The sequence below is a fragment of the Gymnogyps californianus genome, chromosome 1 (genome assembly GCF_018139145.2).
Source record: "Gymnogyps californianus isolate 813 chromosome 1, ASM1813914v2, whole genome shotgun sequence".
In the NCBI taxonomy this organism is placed as follows: Eukaryota; Metazoa; Chordata; class Aves; order Accipitriformes; family Cathartidae; genus Gymnogyps; species Gymnogyps californianus.
Genome location: NC_059471.1, coordinates 168,438,272 through 168,457,362, shown reverse-complemented (window position 1 = coordinate 168,457,362; position 19,091 = coordinate 168,438,272). Strand labels below are relative to the sequence as shown.

The window sequence follows — 19,091 nt, the reverse complement described above, 5'->3', positions numbered from 1 at the left end:
TTTCCCAAACGCTTTTCCACATTCCCATCTCCCCTGAAAATCGTGTGTTACATTTATAGCTTTGGCTTTGTTCCTGACCGCAGCAAGATCTGTGAAGTCTGGCATTAAAGGTTTGTGCACACACTCAATATTAACAGCATGCATCATGACATGGACAAATAATCAACTTCCCTGGTTCTACAGAGCGTTCTGTGTATGTATTTTGGTTTTAATGTGTGTACGAATGTAAGATTTTCTTTTCTTTTTTTTTTTTAAACAGTTTAGGGAATATTTGCTTTGTTGCTTTTTTGGCGTGTTAATAAGCAGCTGTGTTTGTGCTGCTTACATCTATGTTTTTCACTTTGAGAAGCCTTAATCTTAGGCATCACTGTTAAGAACTATAGTGTTTCCTGTTCAGTCTCAAACAGTTTCTTTCAGGTAAGTTAATGGGAAGAGATAACCATACTTGGTGTCATCCTCAGTAACACAAATATGTGAGGCTAATAATAATAATATAGTTTTAATAAAACGTATAGTCCCTGGAAACAGGAGAGGAGGAGTGAGTTCTGGCAAGAGAGGTGTTTGGGCCAGCTGTGCCTGATCAACTGCTCATAACCAGTGCTATCAAGAGGAAGCAACGGGTAAGTGGGATTGAAGACTCCCTGGTAGAGGGAATGGAGACATCCATCTGCTGACCAGGCCTGATGACTTCCAAAGTTTGCTGCTTCCCCAGGGACTGGATCGAGGACATCACAGAGGTTGCCAAGGCCTGGCCAATCATCAGACTTTGCTACTCTCTCATGTGAGCACTAGTAATACTTCAGCAGATTAAGGATGACTAAGGGGCTGAGTCACCCTGTGTGAAGGGATGGAGCCCAAGCAGTGTTCTCCATCCTGCCATTCAAGGGGAAAAACGTGGGCAGGGGTGGATGCATCCTGCATATTCACACCTGTCTGTGCACCTGGTGTCATGGCAGGACTTTGGACTCTATGACTACAGGACCCTTTTCAAGAGATGGGGACTGCTGGGGACAGATGGGGTCAACTTAACAGTGTGGGGCAAAAGTGTCTTTATGAGCAGGCATGCTGGGAGGAAGTGGAAGTCTGCACAGTTGCAGCACTGTGGTGTCATTGGATTTGCAGAGACACAGTGGGATAGTTGACACAACTGCAGTGCCATAGTGCATGGCCTCAGGTTCTTAGACAAGGATGCCGTTGCAGTCTCTTCAAAGGAGCGTCTTGAATGCACAGAGGTTTGCTATTGCCTGGGCAGCAGGCTGGTCAAGAGTTTATGGGTTAGGATCAGCAGGGAGCTCAGTAAGAGAGATATTGTGGTGGCTTCTTTTATAGGGCTTCCCGATCAAAAGGAGGCAGAGCCTGGAGAAGGGAAGATAGCAGCTTTCCAATAACTACAAAGAGGATATCAAGAGAAGACAGGGATAGGCTCTACACAGCAATGCATGGTGGGAAGATGAGAGATGAAGGGTGTTAGTTGAAATGGGAGGTTCTGACTGGCTATAAGGAGAGTTTTTCATCATAAGGGGAGTCAAGAAGTAGAACGGGGACCCAGAGAGGTTGAGTAGTCTTCATCCTTGGAGGTTTTCAAGACCTGGCTGGATAGAATACTGAGCAACAAGGTCTGATCTCAGAGCTGACCCTGCTTTGAACAGGAGGTTGGACAGGAGAGCTCCTGAGGTTTCTTCCAACCCGAATTTCCCTATGATCCTATGAAGCCTTCTTAAAAGAGTGCTTCTGTTGCAGGCCCTGGTTCTCATGGAAACTTTAACAACCCTGGTGTTTACTGGGAATGCAACACAGTACGGCGATCCAGGAGACTTCTGGAATGCAGAAGGGACAATATCTTGATGAATGTCCTAGATGAGTAGACTAAGGCAGGTGGTCTACTGGCCTTGCTACTCACAAACAAGGAACAACTGTTTGGGGATGTGTTTGTTCATGTCAGTCTTGGCTGCAGTTACCATGCAGTGCTCAAGTTTAAGATACTGAGAGAAGAGAGGAAAGCAAGTAGCAGAGTAAAGGTCCTGGCTTTAGCTTGTTCATGAAACTGGTTGATGGTACACTGTAGGAGACAGTTCTGAAGGACAAAAGCACCCAGGAGACCTGACTGATCATCAAGGAAAACCGCTTGAAAGCACAAAAATGGCCCATTCCTACATACAGGAAAAGCAACAGGCATGGCAGGAGGCCAGCTTGGCTGAAAGGGGAGCTCCCAGCTGAGCTCAAATTCAAAAAGGAATTGTCTAGGACGTGGAAGTGAGGACAGGCTACATAGGAGCAATATAAAACCATTCTGTGGGCTTTTAGGGATAGAGTTATGAAAGGCAAAGCTCATCTGAGTTTGAAACCATTCAAGGACATGAAGGACGACAAGATGGGCTTCTGCAGGTACATTGGCAGTGGAAGGAAGACTAAGGCAACCACTGATGAAGGGCACGGAAAAGGCTGAGTCTTCATATGCGAAGTCTGCCGTCAGTTGGCCCTGGTCTCTGTGCCTAGTAGTAGAATTTGGATGAGGGATTTGCTGTTTATAGTAGAAGAGAATTGAGTTAGGAACTACCTGAGTAGAGTGGACATACACAAATCCATGGACCTGGATGGGATGTGTCTGAGAGTGCTGAGGGAGCCAGCCTATGTCTTTGAGAGGCTGTTTTCTGTCATGTTTGGTAGGCTGTGGTAAGCCAAATGCACGAAGTACAATAAAGTGACTGGGAACAGCCAGCTTGGGTTTACCACAGGTAAATCAAGCTTGACCAACTTGATTCTTGCCTTCTGTGATAAAACGACTGCCTCTGTGGGTGACAGCAGTAGATTTCATTTAATTGACTTCAGCAAGGCTTTCAGCACAGTCTCATAGCATTCTTGTGACTAGCTGGGAAGGTATGGACTGAATGGGTGGACTGCACAGTGGGTGAAAGAAAGGACCACCAGGCTCAAAGCGTGGTAGTTGGTGGTTCAATATCCATCTAAGTGGAGGCTAGTTACGAGTCCTGTTCCTCGGGGCTGACAGTGGAAGCAATTCTGTTTCACCTCTTTGTCAGTGACCTGGGTGATGGGAGGGACTGTATCTTCAGGAAGTTTGTAGGTGAATTACCTTTGTTTGCACACTTGTCAGTCTGTGTTCTGGGATCTTCTGAACTGTGCCTAAAGCAGGAAGGCAGGATCACTCCAGGCCTTGGGGATCATTTGACACAGGAGAGCAGGACTGCCTCTCAGAGGGATCCCAGCAAGCTGGATGAATGGGCCAGCAAGAACGTTATGAAGTTCAGCAGAAGTAAGTGTAAAGTCCTGCACCTGGGATACAAAATTCCCGCAAAATAACACAAGATGGGCACTGACTGGCCAGCTGCAACTCTGCAGAAAAGAAGCTGGATGTCTTGATAGACAGCAAGTATGATGATGAAGACTAACCACACACAGGACTGCATCAGCAAGAGCAAAGCCAGCAGGCTGAGGAAAGTGATTATTCCCCTGTACTTGGTACTAGGAGGCTGTATTTAAAATACTGTGTTTAGCTTTATGCCACCAGTACAACGGAAAGACTGACAAACTAGAGAGTCCTGTGGAGCACCACTAAAGTGGTTAGTTTAACATGAAGTACAGGGAAAGGCTGAGACAACTGAGTTTGTTCTTGGAGAAGAGAAGGCCAAGTAGACTCAGAAAAGGTGGAGTCAGACTCTTCCTACAGGTGCACAGCAAAAGGAAAAGAAGTGGCAGCCACAAGTTGTGGCAAGAGAAATTCTGATCAGATATAAGGAAAAAAATTTTACAAGACGGGTTAAGCACTGGCCACCAGAGGCTGCAGCCCAAATAGGGTTGCCCAAAGAGGCTGTGGTATCTCCATCCTTGGAGACAGTCAACACTCAACAGTAGAAGACCCTGAGCAATTTGATCAGACATTGAAGCTGGCCTTCCTTTGAGCTAGATGACCTCCAAAGGTCCCTCCCAACCTAAATTTTTCTGTGATTCTGTAAGTTCGGCATCACACTCTTGGGTACTCAGTATGTGTGATTTTAATCCAAATATAGCTAGTGCTGACACAGGACACTTTGGATATGTATGCATGACTTCTAGTTCAGATTAGGAATGTGCTTTTTAAGTGAATGGGAGTGTTTGAACTAGATTTCTTTCAGGTGAATCTAAACAGAAAAATGTGCTCCGGGTGTTCACAGAGTCCATAGGACCAGACTAGAGCTAGTTAGAAGTGAAACCTTCCAGCTGTGCATAGTCTGAATGCCAGATGCTCAGCATGATCTGTATCAGTCCATAGGTCCTCTCCTATTGCTCTGTACTGCTTGCTAATATAGACATAGCCTTTTCTGGCCAGTGGATGAGGTGATTTTGTCCATAAACACCTGCAGTCTTGGAATCCTTTTTTTCCCAAAATTCTGTGTTCATACATACATATAGATGTAGATATGCATCATATCAGGGATGCGGCTGCATGCAAATAAATGCATTTTTTTTCTTTGATTATTTAAGTATCTCTGTTTCCCAGAGTTTATAGTACTGTTTCTCATCTTGGGGTATGTCCATTCTAAATGGCTTACAGAGTTCACTACCTGTAGTTTTCCATTAGACACAATATCTTAATTCTCTGTCCGTTTTCCTCCTCAACTTGCATCACAGTATGATAAAATCATGCCCATATCGTATATTTCCAAAAACATGCATAGTTGCAGTCCTCTATGATCCTTCAGATCTTTTGTTAATTGTTGCCAGCTTCCCACTGTTGGTCTTGTCTCAGGATGTGGCGAGGGAACCATTGAAAAAGCTTTGTACAGACAATAATAATTGTTTTCTAGAACAGACTGGAAACTTTCTTGTAAGAACCTGATCCTGCAGCTTGATAAAGCCACTTGTAAACATGAAGAAGCAAGATGCAGTTGTTATTTTTGCATTATGTCATCAGTATAGGCATTCTGTTGATACTAATTAATGGCCCCTGTGGCCCATAGATACACAGTAATATATGCTCCAGAGTAACTGAGAGAACTTCCTACTTAAGACTTTGTAGACTTCTTTTCATTAAATTTTTCTTCATTAATATTTTCCTTCAGAGCTGGCCAGCTCTTCTTTTAGCACCTCCAGAATTGCTTTGGAGTTCCATCTGAAAATGTTTGTTTAATTTTTGTATTCCCATTGCATGGGGAAAATCTATTGTCTTTCATAAATTAAGTCTATGAATGCTGTTTTTAAAAAAAAAAACAACCAAGCAGCAAACACACCCACCTTAGCTTGCATGTATTGTGGAGGCTGCATAGCCATCCAAAGTCAGTAAAAATGTTAACTAGTGTCTCACAGTGAAAGTCTGACTCCAGTGAAGTCAGAGGCCAGACTCCTGTTGACCAGAGCAGGAGAAAGGTCTTGCCACTGATGACTGAAATCTTCTCTCTAGTGAAGGAATGGGTGCTATGCTGTCTTCCCTACACTGACATGGCAGCATGTCTCGACCTTCAAAGAAAAATTTCTGCAGCTGAAAAGCTATTACTGGTTCAGACTCCACACTCATTTTGCCTGTCAACTGAGAATATCAGCAGTGATGTAACTTACTTCTCACTGGGAAATGTCACGTGTATGGCAAAGGTCAGGGAGTTCCTCTAGGATACGGTTAATTATGCATGGTTATTATAACTTGAAACCCTCCCTGCATTGCTATATGCAACTAAGCTTTCCTTCCAGATTTGTTTATGGTCATATATATGTTTATATGAATGAGAACTAGAGCACCCAAGTATCACTCGTTACCTCAGAGTGATACAGCTGCAGTTTATGTTGTTAGAAGATTTATGGTTTTGTATACAAGACTTTTAAAGCCAATTTTTATCTATTTGGCAATTGTCTGTGTAAACAGAAAACCAATCTTGTTGCTTCTTTTAGCCATTGGACCATTGTTCCAGTATACTGTCAGATTTTCTTCTTAAGTTTTCTTCCTGCTCTTGCTTTGTCTGTGAACAGATTTGTATTTCTTCATATATGGATGTATTGGCAAGGAGTTGTACATGTGTTTTGACAAACACCTCTGCTGCGAACTGAAGCGAAGCTTCGGTGTTTCTTCCAATCTACATTTAGAGAAGGAGCCGATTTGATTTATGCTATGCAGTTCGTGTGTGCAGGAAATAAGCATTAATGCATCGGGTCAAGGGGAATAAATTGCCGTTAGTGCACCACTTCTTCTGGCAGCCTTCTTAATCTTAGTGTTTCACCACTTTCCCTGGGATTTTCAAAAGGACTCATAGTTAACCCAAGCTCACCCAACCTTCCTCCCGTCAAGGTCAAGGGTAAGCTCCCCTTGGCTTTGAAGAAGGCAATTTTAGTCCTGTGTTGATGCTCTTTAAAGTCTTACCTTTCATTTGTAGTTAATAATATGTTGAGCTCTTTAACGAACGGCCTGTTTCAGTCTTTGGATCCTTCTAATAAAACATGTGCTATGGTTGAGTGAAAGGACTTTACACAGGTAAAGGGTTGACTAAGCCCCTTGCCAGCCCTGGGGGTCTCTGACTGGCTCTGGTGGGAGGTAGGCTTCCTCCACGGGCAGCTGGTGCTGCCTTTAAGCAGGGGCATATGAATCCTCAGCAAAATAACAGTTGAGAAAGGAAAGCTGGAACAAAAAAGGAAACCAGTACTTTCTAGTATTTCTATGTGAAGAAAGTATTTCTTTAAATATGTTTTTATTTACTGTAGGCGATGGCTGTGTTTGTTCAGCTTTTCAAAGCAACAAGACATGTTCTTTATTCTTCTCTTCTGTTTAATTAAAAAGTCATGTATTTCTCTGTGATCCAGTTCTGCCACATCCCACATGAGATTAGTTTCATCTTCATATCCTTGAACAGCGATTGCTGCAGTTAGGGTTGCGAAATGCTCTCATCATCCCCTCGGTTCATGTGCTCATGGTGGATCTGATGAGTTCACCTGCAAAATGCTTGTTTTAAAAGCAATGTCAGGTTATAGCTAGAAATGCTCGCCAGCTGTTTGCGGTAGAAATTAACTCTGGATTCTTGGGGCATTCCTCTTGCAGGATCCTTTGCAGATCCAAAATGGGAAGCCTTAAATCTTTCCCCACCGAGCTGCTGGCTGCTCCCGCAGCCAGGTCCCCTGGGCACTGCAGCTTTTGCCGTCGGAGCTACCCGGGCACTTCAAAGCCTGCTCTGGGCAAGTCCCAGGCTGCCCGCCTCTCGACAGTGCCGAGCAGCGCGGCGCCTTGCTCACGGCCGGCGTCGGGACACGCAGCCAGGCCTTTCTCCAGCTATCTCGCCCGCGGGGCCGAATCCTGTGGGCGTTCACGGCGCACACCTGTCAGATGGGGCTGCGTCCCTGCCAGCAGCTGGCAGCGAGGTGCAGCTCTTTGCATGGAGTAGTTTAATATTAATATGACCCCACAGCGTAACAGGTAGGATACCACTTTGTGACTTGACGTCTTAGGCACTTCCCACATAAGCGCATCTACGGTTTATATGAGTGGTGCCCCCTCAGCTGTGTTTTGTAAATCTTTGGTGGAGGTGTCGCTCCAAGAGAGAGCTCAAATCTTGAATTTTGACTAGAATAAAGTCCCTCCCAGTAGTTGAAAGAAACGTATCTAAGTCCCAGAAAGAGCTAAGATAGGTCTTGAGTTCCTCTCCTCCTTGTTTCATCTGGGCTAATTGAGACAGCTTCTCAGTTGGTGCGCTGGCCTTTGTGAATCCCCTTCTTAATGCCCCTAACTTTCCCCAGAAATTGTGCATGGATTTTAGCGAAATAATTCAGACCTGTCCTGGCGGAAGGGGATTGATGATAAATCTATGTTTCTTTCTTGCATCTGAATCCAGGAGAATTGACCCTGTTACTGAGAGTCTCATTTTCGTTTATCACTGTCCTGGTTTCAACTGGGATAGAGTTAATTTTCTTCCTAGTAACTGGTACAGTGTGTTTTGGATTTAGTGTGAGAATAATGTTGATAACACGCTGATGTTGTTGCTAAGTAGCGCTTATCCTAAGTGAAGGACTTTTCAGTTTCCCATGCTCTGCCAGCAAGCAGGTGTACAAGAAGCTGGGAGGGAGCATGGCCGGGGCAGCTGACCTGAACTAGCCAAAGGGATATTCCAGTCATGCTCAGTATATAAACTGGGGGGAGTTGGCCGGGAGGGGCGGATTGCTGCTCAAGCATCGGTCAGCGGGTGGTGAGCAATTTGTTTACGTACTTCATTTTTCCTAGTTCTCATATATAGCAATGTTATTGTATCTTTAAATTGTTCAACTAAGTGCATGATCTTCCTTCTCCTATGCAGACGATAAATACATACACTTCACTTGTCTATTTAAAGTTGTTACCTACGTTCGGGATTTTTCAGCTTCCAGTATGATCAATGGGTAGAATATAGGTAAGGAAGAAATGTGTAATACCTGCTTAGCCCAAATGTCTACCCTGAAGGCTGTTACCATACTTCTGTTTAGATAAAATGATAAAATTAAGTTGGCCAGCTGCTGGCATAGCACTGCTTTGATCTGATATCTTGCACAAGATGAAGGCCTGAAAGGGGCTCCTCAGTCTTCAGAAGGCAATGGTCATCTTACATGGTGTCTATATCCCAATTAGTGGAAACATGTGCATTGCTAAAGTTTGTTTAATTGGAATAGCTAGTTAAGAGGCCTGAGCTAATATATTTTTATTGTCAGACTCAACCTGCAAACATTTGTTTGTGTGACTGTATGCGTGTTAGCATGCTCGTTGGCCTCAGTCAGATTACTTGCTCTAAATTTACTTTAATTGTCCACAGGATTGGGCCATAATGTATAAACAGAGTCTGTAGGAGTGAAAACAACTGTGTTTCTACTGACGGATGCACAGGGAGTCCAGGGGGTTACAGGGTTGTATGTGTCTCATTTGGGTTCTGTTAGCATTTTTGTTTTGTTTTTCAATTTGCTACCTACAATAGTGTAAAGAATAAACATCAAGTCATTTAGAGAAAAAGTGACTCTCAGTAGTGTGGTGCCTTTCCATTCAGACTAATATCAGGAAGAATTGGAGTGTAAACTCTGCTGTTCACTTGAGTTTCATGCTCTAGCCTGCTGCATGACAAGGTGTTTTCCTGGCTAATGCTCATCAGAGGCATTCCTAGTGTGATTATATGTCCACTGCAGTGTTCATTTTGCCTTTAGCATGTGCACCCTCTTACAAAATTGTTGGCATACCAGGCTCTGGTTTAGAAGATTTCTCCCTGTTTGTTTCATGAAGCCAGATAAGAAGGGAACTGTGATTTACAGCCTTGAATTTATGGTTTAACAGCTTTCACTTCCACTGCTCAGTAGCCCATGAACTTTGTAAAATTCCTCCTGTATCACTGAGTATTTTTGTTGACAGGGCTTATATTCTGATTAAGAAAGCAGTGTGCTGAGTTTTCCTCCTCTTGTTCTGCCTGCACAAATATACTACTTCTTCCCATTCAAAACCTCTGTGGTAAGTGCTGAAATCACTTTGGGACTTTTTTTTTAAGAAAAACAATCTTGATAATGATAGCAACAGTAATCTCATGAGATTCTCTGCAAGTCTTTTGTAATCATCTGTAAATGTTAGGAAAGGCAGAACTAGCTTTTTGCTTTTGTGCATAAGCCTTTCATGTTGGTCTTAAACATTAGATTGTGTATACTTGTTAGTGTCTAGCCCTCCTGATAGTGTCCCCCAAGATGAAGTTCACCATTGTACACTTCTTCAGCTTGGTTTTTCAACTTCAGCATTCTTTTGTTGAATGCTATCAAATATCGGGTAACTTGTCCATAAAGCTTCAGAGGCCTAAGTTAAGGAAATATATAGGATGTCCACGTCTTGATACTGCTTTCATGCCAACTGATTCCTCCTGGTATGAATCGAGGAAGGTTTATGAATTACTTGTGCAGGATACAGCATTACTAGTGCTTCTTGTACTAAATAATATGCTGTCCAGTTAAAATTGCAAACCCTCCAGTTTATGTACGGACAGACACTATTTTTCGTATGTGCTGTCCTTACCTTGTAGGTTCATTCTGAGAAACTGTCATCATGTCAGCAACATTATCTGAGCTATACATATCCAGACAAGTCTGGAGCTCTTCAGACTTCATCAGTGTCTTGCATTACTGCCTGTGGGATAATTATGAACTCTTTCCACACGAGGCTGGAGAATACCAGAAGTCCTGGAACTGGGGATCTAATAACTGTTAATCCTGGAGCATCAGAGCGGGCACACAGTCCCAAAGCATGCCTGTTCCTGGTGGGGAGAGGGAGGTGGTAAGAGATTCTGTCCTGCCAGGTGTTAATTAGCCTTCTGATTTGGCACCAGCTAACATTTGTACACCTCTAGGGTTTGCACTGATAAACAAAGTTCTTTTCTCCTATTCTATGCCATTAAGTGTGGCTTTTTGCTTTTTTTATTGCTCAGTTCCTATTGACTGTACAAGTCGTTGCCATAGCCCTTCTTCCTCCCATAGAGCTGCCACCATTTAGTTACTCAGACTGCTAATTTAATTTGTGCATCAAGAAAAGCATTTATATTGTCATATTATTAATGAAGAGTTACTCTCTGAATAGATTAAGTCCTTTGGTTTATTGAGTAAGCTAACACAGGAGCAGGGTATAAAATCCCCTGGAAAGCCACTTGTGATCCTATACCCCTTCCATGTAGGCCCAATTCTAAATGGCTCTCTTTCTCCTTATCTGGTTCCAGTCTTGCCTGAGCCATCACTTTTGAGCCTTTTCCCCATTCTGGATAGCTTTTTCCTTCTCAGTTTACTATTTCCATATGCATAACACTTTCACAGATCAGTTAACGTTATAACGTATAGTTGATTTAATTCTGAGACGCAAAGCACGTTGGTCATACATACCAGAGAAGAGTTTAATAGCATTTCTGTGAACAAACCGAACATCATTGTATTGCATCTTCTTTAAAGATCTAAAAGCAAAGTTATTACTTGGACCTTTCTCTACGATTGCATGTTCTGCCTTTGTCAGGATGTTTGGAGTGGGTATGTTATTATTCCATGTCCTTTCTTATCTGCTTCTGAATCCAATGGTATCACAAGGTTAAAAAAAATGCCATTGGCCCATAGAATATATAAAGTATGAAGAATTGACTGCTTTGCCTCACTGTAGGGAACTGCTGTGAGTTATCTACATGCTTATTTTCTGCATGACACTGAAATTGGAGATCGCGTTTGGGTTTTTTGATATAATTTCTTCCTTGTGTTAAAAATTGTCAACATCAAAATGACCCTGAAGTATCCTTCTACAAAAGCTGTTCATCTTTCTTTTGCAGTGGTAACATTCATGCTTGCCATCATGGTCTTTTATCTTTTGCAGGTTGTAATATATCCGATATAGATTCTGATGTACAGTTGTGATTACTGCTTTGTCCTTAAATCGTTGCAGCTGTGTAGCAGACACCCACTGATTCCTGACCACAGCTGATGGGCTTACTCCTCATACTATGTTTTATAGATTTCTTCACCTTGGTTTTGAAAAAGGGACCTTCTCAAGACCTAACATAATCCTATCCTATCCTATCCTTGCATAGCCTACATTACAAAATTACCAGTGTTCTTTGCCTTGCCTTTGAGCGGTAGGAGCATATAGGCTTTGATGTCTTTTTTCCCACCTGTGGGATCCATTATGTTATTAGTAATATTCCTTCTCCTATAGTAGTCTTGCAAGTTGCTCAGAAAAATTCCTGACCCATGCAGTCTTAGCTGTAAAAGGAGAGGTGCCTGAGGTTTTGTTCAGCATTTCCTTAATATAGCCACTGGGACGAGAGATGATGAAAGGACAGCCATGCTGGGTCTGTCTTGCTCAATATACCCACCGCCTCAAGGAGCTCACCATTAACCTTTGCCAGGCTCTGTCAAGCTGGACACCCACAGCACCATGAGAAGGAAGCTTGACTGGGGGAATCCCAACAGTGGGGTAGGACCTCTTTCAACTCTCTTTTGCTGTCCTGTCTCCAGACAGAGAGGTGCCAGGTGGCATTTGCTGGTTTCTTAAGTGTCTTTGGGAAATGGGGTCAGGGATGCCTTGTTTGAGGCTCCCCTTTGGCCCCTTACTCTTACATTTTTTGAACCCCTTCACCCTCAAGCCTCTCTCTTTTTCCCTTGATGGTCATATGCAGTCATTTTCTTGGTTTCCCCACATCCAGCCCTCTGATGCCTGTCCCAGGTAGGAAAGCCAGTCAGGACAGTGGTCTAGGAAAGGATAAGCTGCAAGTGAGCATTTAATGCCAAGGTTTTCAGTGACTGCCTTTTTAGGCATAGGTTTTAGGACTGAGTTTGATTTTTTTATTTGACTGGAGGTAGCTAATCAAAGTTCTGTCTTTTAACACCATAGTCATCATTATTTTTATGCGAAGTGATAATACAACACATACCTGAAGAAAGTGCATATGCCGTGTCTGGAACACTGAAATGAATTACCTCAGACGTAGAGGCAGAAGGCAATCACTCAAAACAAGGTATGATTTAGGATCAAGATATGGGAAATGCACTATTAGATAATCTTCCCCCACCATTCCAGGTTTATAAAATAAGTATTGGTGTCTGCACACAAAGGTGGTTGGTGCTTTAGGAATGCCAAAGAGGATGTAGCTATTTGACAGAACTACAACCAATTCTATGCTTGGTTTTGCCTACAGGTTATGAGAAAGTGTTGAGAGCTGTTCTCAGCTTTGAGTGGGTCACCCTGTTTTGGTAGCTTGAATTCAGAATATACATACATACCCAAGTAGTTTATTTCCTGTGGAAAATGAATGTGTTTAAGTAGCTGAAAAGAGGTTGTTCAAGAGAATTGGTGCTTATGGCAGACCGTGAATCTCTTACCTTGCGGTGTACGCAGGCTGGCTGGTGAACCTTTGGTCTTGGGAGGAAAAACAGCTGAATCTGTTGCTGTTCTTGGTGTTTTCTCATTGGGAAATCTGCATGATTGAACTATATTTAGTATAGAAGAAAGCTAAATGGTTTGTCTTTAGAATTGTTTTATATCACTTACTTTTTTCCCTCCGTACAAGTTGGGTGTGTTATGCTCTAGGCAGCATCCAGCTGAGCTGAGTCTGCAGAAAAGCATCTTGCACTTTGAACAAGCAGTACGTAGCAGCTGGAGCTTTGCCCCAGTACACGAAGTGTGTGTGTGTGTGTGTGTTACATTTGTACTGTAAAATACACCAGAACTTAATTTCAGGGTAGTTTTCTTTGTGACTAAAGCCAGAGGAAAAGCTGAAATTTGCCTTTTGTCTACAGCTGTTTTGTAGAGTTTCAATTAATCTTCAAAGCCTAGTAATTGATCTGGTTTCATTACAGAGTCTTGAAATGGAACTTTAAAGGATCATTCCTGTTTGGAGATAAAGCCAGTCATAACTCTTTCTGCTACAAGTTGAAGATTCAAGTTTTGGTGTTGTTTTTTGTTTTTGTTCTGAACACAAATGAACTCTTCTAATATCAGGGAAGATTAAGGAAGAGGTGCTCTTGATGTATGAAGTCCTGTCCAGTCTGTGTTTTCTCATCATGTTTCTTAGCAGTTCTTGTTTTCTTGTGGACCATGAGAAACATGAACCACAGGTAGAATATATTTTTTTATCAAAGTTTTTGGTAAACCAACAAACTTCTGGGAACTAGGCAAGGCTGCCTTTTTGTCACTCCTTTGTCTTTCCATGATATGTTTTTTTGTTTTTTGTTCTTACTGTGGTTGAACAGTTGGATTGTAATCTGTAAAGAAAAATACGTAGTAGGACTGTTAGACAGTGACATGAAAAATCATTTAATTTGCTAATAATTTATTTAAATTGCTGTAAAGAACCTTGCCCATGGAGAAGTCGTCACTGCATCACCTGCTGACTTTTATTATATACATCTCAAGGTGAAGGTGCTAGATTTCAGGTCTACTCTGTGTCCTGCCCTGAGGAATATACAGGGGAAATCTGAACTTGAAACCAAGTTAGTGTTAGGTAACATCTCAGAGTAGAAACATCTCATATTCCCACTAGGCACTGGGACTAGCGAGAGAGCTCTTGTTAAGAGGGACAAAATCCCAGGCTTCTTAAAGGCTAGCAATGATATCTTTTTTTTATTAAGAAGCACATAAATAAATTAAAAAAAAAAACCTTGAAAGCCTTGATCTTGCGTAGGCGCTTTATTCTTAGGCCCTGAAGCTTTTACAGTAGTTCATGTTTAAAACTCATAAAAGAAGATACAGCTGACTGGTGTAATACTGAAGATCCTTAGGGCCCAGGGGCCCCATAGCATGATGTTTCAGAGGATGCACTTTCCAAAGATTTGAACTTTTCTTGCAAGGCACCTCTCACTGCTGGAGGGGAGTTTAACACCAGAGGTGGGGCCTGGAAGTGTCAAGTATTCATAACTTACCATGGGAGACATCTTTGTTAACTACAGCACAGTTTTTTTAGGGTTTCAGCAGATTGTGATTAGCACCTTGTATTGCATTTGGAAGAGAAGAGGAAACTAGTCTAAAGTATACGTTGTCATTCGACTGAGCTCATGGTTTCAGTAGCTGTGCAAGCCTCGATTTTCCTTTACTCAACCTGTTTTGATTTGACTATATGATATTAAGCATAACTTAATGTTTTTGTCTTGCCCCGCTCCCCTGGGACTGAGATAAGTTTTGCTGCTGGTAATGTCTCGTGTGTTAATTGTCATGTTCTGCCTTGACTTGACTACTTTTAAAAATGGCACTGCATAATTGACTTTTCAGGAATAGTTGCTCTTTTAAAGGGTTCAGTTTGCTCTATCAGCAAGCATCATTGCTGCTTTATGCCATTTTTTCAGAATTTCTGATCCCAGTGATTTATGGCATTTGAACTTCCCAAACTATTCTGTAATTAATCTACGTGGATCTTAATCTTTGTCCAAGACACACTGACTACCCATAAAAATTGTTTGGAAAAGGAATTTCCCCTTTTAACTCAATAGCAAAAAATGATGTAAAGAAGTTAATGTAACTGTCTGCTCTGCTCCCATGGGTGGCTGAGATGGGCTGCAGTCACATATGCCATCTTATTGTTCTCCTCCTAAAAAATGTTACCAAAGAAAATGGGTTTTAGATGATTATTTACATGACAGTTGTGCCTGCAGAAGAGATATTTAAACGGAGGACTCTGGTCTTGATCTGGACCATGAGTAAACTTTGTCTGGATGCCAAACCAAGATCCCAGAAATCTGGTGTCTCCTGAGGCCGTGCATGAGACCACTTGCCTCTCCGCCCGGGGTGTCTCGGGAGTAGCTGGAGCATGCCACTCCCAGCCGCTGGCATGGCGAAGGGGGCAACACACGGCTTTCATTTCTAACTCTTGAGGGTTAAGATTTTCACGTCTTCCCCGCTCCCTTCATCACGAAGAATATAGGGGTGTTTTCTTCAAGAAAACCAAGAGCAGCAGGTCTGGCAAAATGATGCCAGGAGCTGGGCATTTAGGCAAAACAGCAGAGTGTTGTTCCTGCGGAGAAAGAGCTGTCAGTGCTGGGTCAGTAGTGAAGGTGAGGGTGGGATGTGGACACCACGGCCTGGAGACCAACCCATTAGCTCCCGCTTCAGACTGCAGCCTCCTTGCTCAGATGGCCTGTTCAGTTCGCTCCTTCCTTGACATGCAGATCTCTGTTTATTTGTGGTAGTGAGCAGGATTTTTATTCTTTAAAGGACACTTTGGTAGCTCTCATGCATTCATAATTCTTGGCTCACTCACCCAGGCTTAACTGTGCCTTTTTACGGCCAGTCTCGCAGGTCACAAACCTGTCTCCTGATGTGCTGTTATCGAGACGTCTCTGAACCCCCGGTGTGGTCTCATCTATGTTTTGTTTTACGTTTTGGCCTGATGTGGCGCACTTACCCTAATGCCATAAGTCTTACACTTCCAAAGACTGATCCTGTCCTAGTTTGATGGCAGTAAGCTCCCTCCCCCCTTTAAGATTGCTGAATTTACTCCCTGCCCTTGTAATCACTGTATATGGTCTCTCCAAAGACTTCCTCCTCGAGCATCAAAAAAACTACCCTAAGAGCCTTTTGCTTACATTTTCAGTAGATGGCTTCTTCAAACCACTCCCAGATGTGCCATCCGTCCAAATAATATCGGGCTGGTTAGTTTTAGAGCTTCTTGAGAAACATGAAAGAATCCCCGTATTATTGAGTTATGAATAAAACTTCTTCCATGAAAAATTCCTTCCCTGCCTTCTTAGGGTTAACGGTTGCATTTAAGTTGTGGAGCACAAGAAAGCTTGTTCTGGTATTTAAAACAAAAAAGAAAACAGGAAGAAAAATTGCTGTGTGTGTTGGTGCCCCCTTGGTTTCAGTTTGATGCTGTGTCGGTGCAGGGGACAGCCCAGCAGAGCGTTAACTGGGCAGGAGGTTGTTTTCTTTAATCTTTTACATTTGCTGCCTTTTCACTCTCACTGTATATTCTCTTTTTAATGGATTTTAAAGATCATTCTGAGCAGCATGCCAGGGTGTTGAAACAACTCCCCTGGCCTATTCCACCAGTCACTCCCATGTATTTCTAACCTATATTTGCTGTCAAACTTGTAGCTCTTATTTTCTGTATCCTGCCGATGTCTGACTGGGACATGCATCTGAACCCTGCTGTCTCTGCTCGTTTCTGTTGTCACGTCAAGTGCTGTGCAGCTCCTTTTCACTTCTAACCTTACTGAATCAGCATGGAGAGCTGTCTTCTGTGTCTACGTGGATGTATATATATATATATCTACAAGTATATATACAGTATATATACTGTAAGTAGTGAGGTGGTTACTGTTGGCCGCAGCATGTAAAAATCCTGCTTTTTTTCCTGAACTGATGTGCTGATAATGCCCAGGCCTCCTAAAATTACCCACTTTTCTTTGAGGCTTATCAGCACTTCCATTTCAGGTGGGTGCTCTGATTGAGCCCGAATGCATGTTGTTCAGCTGCTCTTAGCCTTGTCACAATGCTCCTATCTTGAAATAATTTTCCCTTTACACCAAACTGTTAATTTTCTCTGTGTGCTTGTTTGTTTTTTTTGTGCTGCAATCTACTGAATGGCATCTGAACCAGGAAAGCAGAATGATTTGGGAATTTTATTCCCAGTTCTAGTGCTGATTTAAAGCGTGGCCTTGGGCAAGTGACTGCTGGTCTGCTTTCCCTTACGTTCACTGGAGGCAATGATATTCATTTATGCATCTCCTGGAGCTGCTCGGCTGTGGTATGAATGCACAGGGTGGATGGACCCACAGGACCTGCGGTAACTAGCTGCAGTGGGTATCGTGGAGTACTTCTTAATCACTTTCTGTATATTTTTATTGTCCCCTTCCCAGGCCAGATGGATTTGAAATTTATAGTTCTGAGAAACTGGATTCCTTTGTTCATACTGTATGGCTTCCCCCCCCCCCTTTTTTTTTGGCTTTTTGGCTTTTTTTTTTCAGTATGGGGGTATCTAATTTAATAAAGGATTCAATCAGCTGGAATGTGCACATTGGAAAGTGACAGACAGCAGAGGCTTCCAGGGGAGGCCAGGCACATGAGCCGGCTTTAAGAGAGAGAAAGAATGAGGCAACTGTAAAACGAAAGATGTCTAATGCAGTTAGCATACAAATACCGTACACAAAATGAATAGTCTGCTCGCTCTCTTCATCATGCTAGAATGTGATGGTGTTTCAGACCTCATTACTTCTTTACTTCAACTGAGGTTTAATGCTTTATGACAGGTGACAGGTTTGATGCCATCTGCTTTTCTCAGATTAAAAAAAAATATATCCACCTGCCTCTCCTTTCATTTGGGGCCTGCAAAGGGTTAAGGGCTGCTGAATGCAGACATATATGGTGCTGTATTGATATTATGTACTTTGTAATAGAAAACAGAACTATCCAGGTCAAATATCAATAACATTCTATAAGCCTTTCTAGGAAAATATAATTAAAACCATTCAAAGCTGTTTCCCATAACTGAATTTACTGTGTCTTACTGACTTCAGTCCCACATCTACAGTGTGATATTATTATTGACTTTTAGAGCTCTGCCTATTTTAAAAATAAAGAAAACACAAAATCAGGTGGTAGTATTCATTTTATTAGAAATCTTGCCCTCCTTTTCTCCCTGAAGCAGGGATCATATTCAATTGTTTGAACAACAAAATGGTGGGGCAGCCCTTCAGCTGGTTTGAATCGTCATAGTCCCACTGACAGCAGCTAAACCAGTGGACCATCAACTGAGAACCTGTCCCACATTCTGCATTTAAGTAACTTATTCCTTTGCACCCAGGGCTACCAGTTACAGCACTACCTCTGGTTTTATTATCAAGCTATATTGACTTGTTTTCATATTGAATATCGTGAGTAGGATTTAGAGTAGGAAGTTCACTAAATTGTTTAAATATTTCAGACAGAATGAGTTTGCTTTTCTAATTTTGTCCCTCCTTCTCCTCAAAGCAAGTATTTTATCATATCATCCACATTTAAATCAGGAGTATCTTCCTCCAAACATAGGTTTTAAGAACTTACTGAATATACAAAATATATTTATCATGAAAAATCTATTTGCCTCTTTAAAAAAATGTGTATCATAGTCCTAAAAATTGAATGTTTATATAAAATAACTGATACGATACCATATTCATTAATTATATTTATTCTGAGGGCTTGTACCAAATATTATGTATGTCTGTGTTTTTCACACAAATCTGCTAGTGGAATGATTTTTAGTTATAAATATTAATAATACGGAACTGTTTCTGCAAATATTACAAGAGCCTGAGAAAAATCTTTTCTGAGAATAGTTTTGTTATTGTTGTTGGCTGTGGGTAGCTTAGCACTTCATGGTTATCACACAATATGTGATCAATATTTAAGATTATTGAAGAAGTCAGATGTATGCAGATGTCTAAAATAGATGTGTATACACACCCACCCACATATATATACATAAAGAAGAAATGGGTGTAGAACCTTACAAGGAGTTTAAGTGTTTTATTTCCTTAAAATTCAATGTGCTCATGTAACATTGGTCTGATTTTCCTGAAATCCGAAGTTTCCCGGATGTTGGTAGGGATTGCGTTGTAGAAGAGAGGGAAGAATTCGGACTGTTTCCTTTCTACTTGAATTGCACTATATTGGGTATGTTTGTGGC

The 19,091-nt window shown here is 42.0% G+C and overlaps 1 protein-coding gene across 2 annotated transcripts in view; it reads left to right on the top strand.

The window, feature by feature from the left end:
* CRADD (CASP2 and RIPK1 domain containing adaptor with death domain) overlaps window positions 1-19,091 on the top strand; it is an 82,387-nt gene that overhangs the window by 8,795 nt on the left and 54,501 nt on the right. The window contains exon 3 of one of the 2 annotated variants that reach the window (XM_050900165.1): window positions 2,066-2,071. The exons of the other annotated variant lie outside the window; for it this stretch is intronic. Coding sequence (XP_050756122.1) covers window positions 2,066-2,071 — 6 coding nt within the window. The remainder of the gene's footprint in view (window positions 1-2,065; window positions 2,072-19,091) is intronic. 2 annotated transcript variants of the gene reach the window in all.